The 11,822-nt window shown below is 30.6% G+C and overlaps 2 protein-coding genes across 2 annotated transcripts; one reads left to right on the plus strand and one right to left on the minus strand.

Annotated features, from left to right (window-relative positions):
* The first annotated feature begins 414 nt into the window (after positions 1-414).
* Positions 415-10,203, plus strand: Vps11 (vacuolar protein sorting 11). Its single transcript, XM_066403569.1, has 18 exons — positions 415-578; positions 1,465-1,536; positions 1,985-2,158; positions 2,447-2,643; positions 2,840-3,008; positions 4,391-4,480; positions 4,926-5,155; positions 5,308-5,638; positions 5,853-6,019; positions 6,230-6,501; positions 6,578-6,754; positions 6,895-7,060; positions 7,390-7,531; positions 7,709-7,946; positions 8,219-8,384; positions 8,635-8,754; positions 8,870-9,070; positions 9,532-10,203. Exons 1-18 carry the CDS (start codon positions 564-566, stop codon positions 9,725-9,727), a joined length of 3,123 nt encoding a protein of 1,040 aa, XP_066259666.1. The 5' UTR covers positions 415-563; the 3' UTR covers positions 9,728-10,203.
* Positions 10,204-10,687: 484 nt separating this feature from the next.
* Positions 10,688-11,397, minus strand: mRpS21 (mitochondrial ribosomal protein S21). The gene is made up of 2 exons (XM_066403581.1): positions 11,159-11,397; positions 10,688-10,889 (listed from the first exon to the last, which is right to left on the minus strand). The coding sequence occupies exons 1-2, from the start codon at positions 11,303-11,305 to the stop codon at positions 10,773-10,775; spliced, it is 264 nt and encodes an 87-aa protein (XP_066259678.1). The 5' UTR covers positions 11,306-11,397; the 3' UTR covers positions 10,688-10,772.
* Positions 11,398-11,822: the final 425 nt, after the last annotated feature.

The following is an 11,822-nucleotide window of genomic DNA, read 5'->3' on the forward strand; positions in this document are numbered from 1 at the left end:
CAACGATTATGGAGGAAAAAGCGACAGTCCTGCTTAACTTTATTATTTGAGGCCAGAAAATCCTATTAAAAATGTAAACGCGCCTGACATCACTTCGTCCGATTTCATCACCATGAATTAAGGTCTAGTTTGCCAAAGGGTACCCAAGTCAAAAATCAAATGTGAAAGTGAAAATTAAATTTTTATAAATGTTAATTAGTCAAAAAATTCCATTTGCTAATTTTAGTAGACAAAATTCTCATTCTCACTCTTCCATGTTCCTATAGAGTCCGGACCTTGAACTCATACACAATTCGCAGTGCTCGACAGCTCGTCGTTCATCAAATTAAAAGTCCCTAATTCCCGAACCTTATCTTTTATGTTTTTATTATATTTATTAATATTTATTATTTTCAAAGATGTATGATTAAAACATTTTCAAGTAATTTAATTTAAACCTTTGTTTTATTTTGGGTCATTTACCAAACGTTGCTACCCTCGGGTCTGTGGAGTAAATTCAGAATATTTGCTGGAGATTTTTATACAATATTTATCAGGAAAATTAGTGAAGCAAGAGAAGGAAAATGGCATTTTTGGAGGTGAGCACTTCAGCTAATTTTTGGGTTTTCAATGAATATAAGCCCCTCGAAGTACCTATAATTTACGATAATTTACGATAATTTACAATAGATACCTAAGAGGCTTTACAGTCCATAGGTATCAATACCATGTCATAATGTTTAGCATAGAGTTTTAAGTATAAGATCACGTAAAGAACCCTAAATCTGAAGGGTGGAACAGTAAACAGTTTCTTTTTAATTCATTAATAACATGTAAAAGAGAATAATAATATCAGTACTCTTATTACTCATTATATGGTTAATATTAAAACAAAACAGACTATAGACTTTTTTGGAAAGTTACTTGGATTTCTTTAAACACCTAAATTTATAAGTGAGATATTATTTATGCTTTGAACTTCAAACAGTTGTAGAGCAGTTCCTCAACTGTTACCTCTGTCAAATATAGTGATTGTTTATTCTGTTGACTCAACATCCTATCTTAGTGAAACTTAAAAAAACAAGAACATTAAACACTTGAAATTAATTTATAGATGCATACAACCATATACAAGTATTATATAAGAAATGTGTAGGCTAATTTGGCTATTTAGCATAGCATAACATAAGATATAAATAAATTTCATCTCTTGTATTCTTATGAAAAGCCAATCAAAAATGCTCATGGCCTGTGCATCAATAGCATTTTGCACTAACTTAATGAGTTCCTTAAAATGTTGGACACCCTCAAAACTAGAACAAATTTACATTAAAATGAATTGGAGAAATTGTGGTAGATATCCATAGAAATCCTACAATGAAAACATGAGACCACAAAGCTTGTTTGCATCTTTAAGAAATAATTAAATGAAAATGATTCTAAATTTTTTAGGTTTCTTATTTTAACATTTGTTTTTTATTTTAGTGGAGAAAGTTTCAGTTCTTTGATATGAAACCAAATTTAGAGGGAAGTCAACAATTGGCAAAACTTTCCAAAGTAAGTAAGTGTGCAGAACTGCTGTTCGGTTTGCTAAAGGATAGGCTGTCAAATATAGGAAGAGACTTAGGATTTTTTCTGGATGGCACAAAGATTAGAGAAAAAACACAATCACATATGCAACTACAAATGAGAGTCTTTTTCACTCCACAAATTTAGATTGTGTGAAATATGATATTTAGTAGGTTTACATGTACAGAAAGTTAAAAGTTAAAAGACGATAAGCCGTGTTTCCTCCTACATTTAACAAGCTGCAGGTACAATTTTACATTGTAAATTTTTATTGGAAATTCTAGTTATCAATTTTGATATATAAACACTGGAATAATCTAAATAATTCTTGTATTATTTTTATATATGCACTTGTTCTTTAGGATGTAAAAGTATTAATTAAGTAAAATAAGGATTTTTTAATATTTATGTGATTTTTTCAATGTAGTAATTTTAGGAATGCAAAATAAACACCACTTCAGCAGGAAATAATCATTTAGTTTTTGGCGACTCCCTAGGCCAAATTCATCTGGTGTCAAGATCCTGGCATATCACTTCATTTAGAGCCTATGAAATATCTGTGGACTGCACATTTCAGTTAAGAAATTCCCCTCTTCTTGTTACTATTGGAGTAAGTAAACAGTTAAATTTGTTAGTTATGGTGTAAATAACATATATGGAAAGTCATATTGCCAAATTTGATAATAACTACTTATGGTCAGATATGTTAAGAGGTAAAAGACAAATGGTAGGAGTTATTATACCAAAAATAAATAGATCTAGTTAGTTTTTGACTCTTTCAATATAAAAAATTTGCAATTGCAGTACAATACTGTTATAAAATTAACCAAGTTGTGATTTAGATTCTGTTTGTGTGACATATAGTGATAAATATGTATATTATTTAAACTTTTTGCAGAATGATGAAGCTGGTATAAATCCCTTGATCAAGGTATGGGACACAAGTAAACTTGATAAGAATAAAACCCCATTTTGTCAAAGAGTCACAAGAGCAGTTCCTGGACCTTTTGCAGTACAAGTTAGTACTCTTACTGTACATGATAATCAGCGGCTTATGGCTGTAGGATTTGTTGATGGATCTTTACTTCTATTTAGGTTAGTTCATTTCTCATTAACAAGAAATCGAAAATTTCTGAAATTAATTGGCCTTATTTATTTGATTAATGTTTTGTAAATTGTGTTGAAGCGACTTATTTTAAATAGACATGTTACTTACTTGAGACTAATATGCTCAGTCATTCAAGTAGTTATTAGTTGTAACACACTAAAATCGTACTAAATCTCTTTCCAGGGGTGATATAAGTAGGGACAGGAGTTCCAAACAAAAACTCTTCAAAGATTTACGTAATGAAATAACTGGATTAGCTTTTAAGATAACGGCCAATGGAAGCTTTTTATTTGTATCAACACATAGAGAAGTGGTGGTGTATAATATTTCACATAAAGAAAAAGAGCAGAAGGTAAGAAGTACTTCAAAGCTTAATATCTTCCATGACATAATAAATCTTACTCCCATAATTAAAAAATGAACATTATGTTTATAACATGATTTATTATTTCCTATCCATGGAAAAAACCATTGACATTGATCGAGAACGTTATGAAATGTTGCTATATTTTTCGTTGATTTTGTTCATTCCTTTTATAGTGCTTTCATACATTATATAGACAAATTCTAATTCGAATGCTAAATGCATTCATTATATGCATACTTACTTCGATTAGACTGTATACAGGGTTATTCACGCTATACGGCGCGGAATATTGTGGCTAAAATACGAGGCTTTCAAAAGGTTTCACTTTTGGGCTATATGGGGATCTATTAAGGTTACTTTTTAAAATTATTTTCATATTATACAGTGTGTCCCAAAATCCCTAAAAGTATCAAAGTTGTGTTTTTTTAAATGGAACCCTATGTATATTATTACATTTTTGGATTCTCCGATCAAAATAAGTGTCTGTTTTAATAAGGTTTACTATACCTAAAATTTAAGGTTTTTTAAATAATTTGAATTTTATCAAAATTTGACCTAATTTTTATGTTTTAAACACTTAAGAAGAATTTAAGTTATGCAAGTGTAATTTACAGTGTAGTGTAACAATAGATCATATTTTATATCCCAATCATGATAAACTTGCCATTTTATACAGGATGTGCAAAAATTAAAACTAATCGAATAAGAACTTTAAGTGACTATAACTTGATTAATTTAAATACAATGCTATATTTTTTAACTTACCAGGATATGTAATTTTTAATTACCTATCGAATGGTATTAGGGTGTTCATAACTAAGTCTTCGCGTTTTTACAGAATACGCTAAATAATTGTTCTTTGCGCCATTTGGCGTTATTACATTACACTGTAAATTACACTTGCATAACTTAAATACTTCTTAAGTGTTTAAAACATAAAAATTAGGTCAAATTTTGATAAAATTCAAATTATTTAAAAAACCTTAAGTTTTAGGTATAGTAAACCTTATTAAAACAGACACTTATTTTGATCGGACAATCCAAAAATGCAATAATATACAGAGGGTTCCATTTAAAAAAACACAACTTTGATACTTTTAGGGCTTTTGGGACACCCTGTATAATATGAAAATAATTTTTAAAAGTAACCATAATAGATCCCCATATAGCCCAAAAGTGAAACCTTTTGAAAGCCTCGTATTTTAGCCACAATATTCCGCGCCGTATAGCGTGAATAACCCTGTATAATGCATTCATTTTTTTAAGACAAGATTACGAAATCCAACTAGATTTTAATGATTTTTTTAAATATCTATCTGTACAGCACATACAAATACACTCCACCTACTATTTTTATTTGTTTTTAGTATCATTTGGATGGCATAGGTTGCACAAAAAGGTGTAACGTGCTGGCGGAGTCTTCGCAGGAAAGTAATTTTATGGTGGCCAGAAATGATGTAAGTGCACATGTTTAGTGTAGTTTAATATAAATTCCATGTTTACGTTCAATCTTGTTGCCTGGACCTTCTAATTTTTATACAGGGGCCCATAAAAAAGAGGCAAACCCTTTAACCACAGATTTTTACAGCATTTAATATTATGATTTTTCTTTTAAATATGGTATCGTGTATCTTTCTTATCGACATTACACACTGGGGCAAGTTTCAATTCCAGATTTCAATCTTTAAATAATCTGGAACTTTCAAGACTTTAATGTTCAACATTTCAGTAAGGGATCGTCAAAGATACCAAATATTTAATACGTATGTTCAAGAATACAAAACACACATTGAATTAATTTTAGTAATTTTATTAAATATTTAAATAATATTGCTAAAAGACGATTATCCAAATTTGATAGCAGAACCTTTTGTATTTTGTTTTTACTGATATACTTTTCAGGCAATATACTGCTACACACCCGATGGTAGAGGACCATGTTATGCAGTCGACGGAGAAAAGAGTATGTTAGAATGGTTTAGGAGCTACTTAATTATAATTTCCAAAAGCAATCGACCTTCGTCAATAAGCAGTATGTCCGACTCACCAAACTCAAATTCAGAGGACCTCATCACTGTCTTGGATATCTACAACAAATTTATAGTTTATCAGCATGTGATGTCCAGTATAAGGTAGCTAATTGAAGTGTTTTATTTGAGATTCCCAAATTTATCATTTTGATCATAAAATGGTGAACCGATTATCAAAATTAGTTTCGCCAAAAAGTAAAAATCGAAATGAAGTTATTTACGTCAGGTTTTGTAATTTTGATTTTTTTGTTTAGAACGGTTCTTTATGAGTGGGGATCTTTTTTCATCATTGATCAAGAGTATAAAGTATACCATCTCGACGAGAAAGACTTACAATCAAAATTGTCTCTCCTCTTCAAAAAGAACCTCTATGATGTGGCAATTAGAATCGCAAAAAGCCAACAGTATCATTTGGATGGTTTAGTAGATATATTTAAACAGTATGGTGATCATCTTTGTGACAAAGGAGACCATTCTGGAGCGATTGAACAGTATACAAAAACTATCGGTAAACTTGAGCCTAGTTATGTGATCAGGAAATTTGTAGAGTCCCAACACTTGGAAAAATTGATTGTATATTTGCAGGTAAGTCTTGAGAAAATTAAGATAACTTCTATCTATATAAAATTTTCAATGCCGAAATTTAAAAAAGCTCTAAGGTTAGCAGATTTTCACACGTAGTAATAATAGTATGTGGTCAAAAATTGAAAAGGTGAACGCTTTGGTGCGCATTTTCCCATTATTATATAAGCATTTAATTGCTGCCAGACCATCATAACTAGAAGTCTGTATTTTTCAGGCCTTGCATAAACAGGGACAAGCAACAGAAGATCATACCACCTTATTGTTGAACTGCTATACGAAGTTAAATAACGCTGTTGGTCAGACGGACAGTTTGAGAGATTTCATTCTTTCCAAAGAAATCGATTTAAATTATGACGTCGATGTTGCGATTAAAGTTTGCAGGTGAGTAGTTTATATTTCAAGAGCGAAATTATTGGCTACTTATTTAAATACTTCACAGGATATCTGTTGACAGGGTGTTAACAAATCATATTGAAATTTTTCCGCCTAAGGAAGATATCTCACTAATATTCAACAAAATTATAATGGTGTGGAATATTTCTCTCTCAAGTTAAATACTTTTGAAAATTTTGATTTGATATTTAATTCTAGGCAAGGAAATCTTGCCGAAGCGCTAATGTTGGCAAAAAAACATGAAAAGCACGATTGGTATATAAAAATACAAATTGAAGACCATCAAAAGTATTTGGAAGTATTAGATTATATTGCTAATTTAAATTTCGAAGAGGCTGATCACTACATGAAAAAATATGGTCAGATGTTGGTTGAAAAACTTCCATACGAAAGCACTCAATTTCTGAAAAGGTTGTGCACGAACTACAAACCTGATAATCGTCCACTTGTATCGGAAAATATGATGGAAGGTTTGCATTTTCTCTTCTTATTTTTCTATATCGGTTGTATTTTAAAAACTTTTACATCTAAATTATAATTTTCTAGGAAACTACGATCGGATTGATAAGTCTGATCCTGAAGATTTCATACATCTTTTTCTTAACAATTCCCAGTGTTTGGTAGAATTTTTGGAACATTTAATTACAGAAGGATGCATTTTGAGCCCTTCGGTATATGGCACTCTGTTAGAGCATTACCTGCAAGTTTGGGCAAATACTGAAGGTGAACCAGAATTATACTTTAAGATTTTTTGAGTATTCATTTTGTTTTTGTTTGTAATATTCTAAAATGTACTCTGTCCAAGCTAAATAACTCATTTTATTGGGTCTTTTAGCTTATCAAAGCTAAATTTTGTTTTTCAGGTACCAATGAGAAGCATAGATTGTCCCAAAGGATATTGGAGTTGCTTCAAAACCCAGATGTAAAGTTGGACAAGTCTCATGCGTTGGTAGTCTGTAATATGCATTCTTTCAGTGAAGGAATTTTATATATTTATGAAGAAAAGAATTTGTATCAACAAATTTTAAGGTAGTAACAAACACAATTTTTTATATTAAGTAGTAGCTACTACTCCCTAATTCAGTCCATTATCTCTTGTAAATTTATTAGGAATAATAATGATTAATTAAAAATCGCTAACGTGTCTCGTCGCTCTGAACAATTACTTAATTTTTACGCATTTATAGTCAAACAAATAGAAACTCCATTTCATTTGATTTTTCGTGTGAAATGAAAATTTCGACGGTGATATAAAATTATATAAGGTTTTGATATAATATAAGCATAGTACGTGTAGCTATGCTACCTAACTTATTTTTTCGATGCCGTCATACAAGTAATGCGAAATATTATTTCAGGTATCATATATCCAACAATGACCCAAACTCCGTTCTTGCATGTTGCACGCGTTTTGGTCATCAAGAACCGACACTCTGGGTCCAAGCTCTTTGGTCTTGTGTTAGAGACAATAAACAACCATCAATGGATTTGCTTAATGAGGTACGTAGTAACTTCTTACTTTCTGTACTTCACATTACACATACGGATTACAAATTTATAGGTAAGTTCGTACATCGGACATACCTATCATCTTCCAGAGCTTTTTTTTATCACTAGTTTGAATTATGGGGTCGGTAGACTTGTCCAAATATATATATATTATATATATATTTTTAGGTGTTAACTGTAATTGCTAAGGAAAGACTGTTTTCACCACAATTGGTTATCGACGCCGTATGTACAGGAAATGCGGAAATTAGTTTGGGCCACATAAGGTCATACATAATGAATGAACTACAACAAGAAATTAAGAAAGCTCAAGAAATCGCCGAGTTAACAAGGAATTACAGGAAAGATAACGAGAAACTCAAAAAACTCTTGAAAGAGCTTACCACTGGTGTTAGTAGAATTCAAGGTAAGTTTTGCCGTTTTTTTATGGTTATAATGGATGTTTTACCAGAATAAATTGGCTTCAAATGTGAGTAAAACTGGATGAATCTGCTTTAAAACTAATAGAACACACTCGGAGTTTCTAGACACTAAAATTAAAGTTAAAATATAACGAGTAATTATACCAGACTGCTTAGTCTGAAACTGGATGCCAGTCTGCTGTATGATAATCGTATTGAGGTCTTGAATACTAAAATACAATCTGATCCGGATGAGCAATATTAATATCTATTCCAGGAGCACGGTGTGCAGCCTGCCATCATCCCCTGGAATTACCCACCGTTCATTTTCTATGCAATCACAGTTTTCATCAGCATTGCTTTCAAAGTTTTTCCGACGACAAGGCAGAATGCCCTACTTGCCAGCCGGAAAATAAGAATTTATTGAACCTTCTAAAGGCAAGGTAAGAAAAAACTGTTTACAGTACAACTGAAAATTAGTATATATATATTTTATATGTGTTATATGTATAAAGCAGTCTGTTATATCAATGTTTGCACTCAACATATGTTTAAAATTTTTTGTTCAACGCTGATTATTAAATGAAGTATACAGATATTATAGGAATATTTTAAAACTCCCTACAAAATAATTATTAATATAAGTTGTCTAAATTAGTGTAAAACCCAACCTCAATTTTGATTTATTTTTAGAGAATATAATAAAGACCTGCACGAAACATTCCACTACCAGCTAGACAAAGCACACGATGGTTTTTCAACAGTTGCTGAATACTTTGGTCGAGGAGTGTTCAATAATTACAATATTTTAAGGTAAGTATTGATGGCAATTTGTTTCTCCTCATCTCGACACGTTTTTGTAATAATGTTGATCTATCGGTGATACTTTTTCATTCAAAGACGAACTATTTTAATCATTATTTTTTAGGACTGAAATTTTGGGAAAGAGTTTTCCTTTTGCCCAAGTAGATACCAAAACAAAATTTGCGAATCCCGTTACGACCAAACGAGAGGGGCCAAATTATCATCGAGAATTGGAAATGCAATCACGTCCAATAGATAATGTGAAAATTAAGCCGGGTTTAAGTTTCGATTCACAAGGAAAATCTTCAAATGTTCAGAAATACAGGTTAGTATTATTATGTTAGGAATTTGCCACGTCACATTGAAAGTAATGCTTCTCGAGAACGTTAAATCTCTTTAAGGCTAAATATTTACGACCCATATTTGACTTTCAATGTGGAGATCTCAAAAGTCATTGGCGATACAGAGTTTGTTAAATGGAAGCAAAATTGTATCTTTATTAGACGACTATTTTGGCTTTTCGGGCAAAAATACTAGAGATATAGGGAAAAAAATTACTTTTTAATAAATAATAAATTACTGAAAACTGTAAAAATAAATGAATACTTTTTTCAGCGACAAAAGTATTAGGTAAAATGGGGTTTCATACTCTGCTTTGATATAAAGTTTTCGTTCAGTTAACGTCTAGTTGAATTGATTTATATCAGTTTTTTAATGGTATAAAGTTATAACTTAAAATCGGACAATTATAAATAATTTTCCAATTTCAATCAATAATGCTCATAGGGCCCAACAAAGTCGGGAACAAACCTCACACTCGTACAAAACTTCTACCGCAGGCAGTTATCCTACTCCGTCAAATCCATTTGAGGACGATGATTACGACGACAAAATGAATCCCTTCAAAGATGACGTCGAAGAGTTAGATAAAACTAATCCATTTAGAGAAAATTGTGATAAAAATTTAAATCCCTTTGAATAAGTTTTATTAAAAAATATTATAGTACATAGGTACAATCGATATAAATTGCACTTGACAGTTACGATATAGTTCCTGTTTCGTTTCAGTCAAAAAAGCAAAACTATTGCTGTTTGTCATGAAAAGTACACTCTAGCATAGGTTATAAAATTTACTTAATTTAGTTAAAATTAATCTAATTTATGAGATTTAATTCCCAAACTAATTCGCGAATGCGAGACAAAATATTGAGTTAATTTCAATGCAATGGCCCAAATAATAATGTACTGCTATATGTGATTATACAGATTCTATGCACCTATCCTAATAAAAAAATATGATATAAACCTTGTAAAAAAACTTTCATGCCTTTAAAATTATTTTAAGATTACTGGCCCATTGAAGGGACTGCTTGGAATAAACACTCAAGTGTTATTTATTGCGACTGATTAAAAATAAGTTTAAAAATAATTTAAATAAAAATAACCTTGATGTATTTTATGTCGTTATTGGCTAGTAAATTTAATTTCTGTTAAAATGGAATTTTATCAATTGTATTCTTTAAAAACAAGTTTATATTTAATTATTATGTTATCATGTGTATATGTATATATATAATAAACGTACCTACCATAACAACTGCATTAAAATATTTAGATACAGGATGTTCCAAAATTAATTTCCCAACCTCCAGCACATTGGCGTATTTTCATGATTTCTTAATTGTCCTATTAGTAAAAATCAACTGCATTACATTTGAAAGTAATGTGTTGTTTTTACTTTATTATTTATCAATCAAAATGAGTATCTTTTCAGTCTAGTACAGAATTTCTATAATTGTAAAACTTACCTTAGTTTTTCTATACTCGTCATGCCGAATGTCTGTTAAAGATGTATTACTAATTAGACATTTTATTTAAGAAAATATTTAGATGTTACCACATCATTTTGATATATAAATCTCTGAATCCAATAAAATCAATGTTAAAATACTTCATTTATTATATTAACTACTCAATACAACTTTTAAACTGTCTTAATAGTATCAACAATAGTTGACATATTTTGACTAAAGACATCCAGGAAATGGGTCGGTCCTGTTTTTTCTTAATATAAAATTAATTTTCCTAGCCATATCTTCATTGTATATTGATTTGCACCTTTCAAAATTAATTCGCCTTCTAAACTGCAATAAAAAATGGAATTTAGGTAAATATGACTATAAATTGAGGATAAATTGTATAAAAAAGCTTTGCACCTAAATGTCTCAAAATTACTGGTTTGCTTTTTTACATTACCCCAACGTTTTTTTACATGAACAAATAATCCCTTTTCTCATGTTATGTTAAAATCTATTTTAAATGAAATTAGAAGATTGTACATATGTTTTAAAGGAACTATACCACATAGGTACAGTTTTTGTATCAAAATGGAGTAGTCCAATGTAGCACGTACCTCAAAAGGTTTCTCATAGTATCGCGTTCGACGATATTGATCAAAAATATCTTCTTTACCTAAAATTCTGTTCAAAACCCTGCAGGCAGACTCTACATCATTGTTATGTACAAAAACTGTCCTGGCGATAAAACTGGCGTGCCTCATTATTTGTTATGTTCTAAATGGCAACTTTAGATTATTTTCAAATATTTGATAAAAATGATTTTATGTGGGGTTTTTAATATTCCTAAAATTAAATTTGGAGTATATCAAACATCAAAAAGTTACAAATATTGGGTTATGTTATAAATATGTCAATGTCTACGTTGACATTTCTGGCTATTATCGTGGTCAAGGGCTACAACATCATTAATGCCTGAAAGCTATAAAGAATGAAATATGGCAACGTTGAGTTAAGACTAACAGGTGCATGGTAACGATGGATGAGTAGCATATTAGCCCAAACCAGGAATTTCCATTTAAAATCTATTTTATTACTATAATAATTGTTTCAAATTCGACATGAACTAAACATGAATTCGAATTCTACAGACACCTCAGGACAATTTAAAGCAGGAGTATCAACTTTTAAATTAAAGGTTCTATTATAACTAGCACATTCACCATCTTTACTTGGAGCGTCTTTGGAAACAATAACAGGATCCAAAATTTGCATGATTCT

This window comes from Euwallacea similis, chromosome 30, assembly GCF_039881205.1.
Source record: "Euwallacea similis isolate ESF13 chromosome 30, ESF131.1, whole genome shotgun sequence".
In the NCBI taxonomy this organism is placed as follows: Eukaryota; Metazoa; Arthropoda; class Insecta; order Coleoptera; family Curculionidae; genus Euwallacea; species Euwallacea similis.

Coding starts and splice junctions, on each gene's coding strand:
- mRpS21 (XM_066403581.1), bottom strand. CDS start 11,305: ATGAGGCACGCCAGTTTTATCGCCAGGACAGTTTTTGTACATAACAAT. Junction 10,890..11,158: donor ACTATGAGAAACCTTTTGAG/GTACGTGCTACA, acceptor TTTTTATTGCAG/TTTAGAAGGCGAATTAATTT.
- Vps11 (XM_066403569.1), top strand. Junction 7,947..8,218: donor TGGTGTTAGTAGAATTCAAG/GTAAGTTTTGCC, acceptor TATCTATTCCAG/GAGCACGGTGTGCAGCCTGC. Junction 8,755..8,869: donor AATAATTACAATATTTTAAG/GTAAGTATTGAT, acceptor ATTATTTTTTAG/GACTGAAATTTTGGGAAAGA.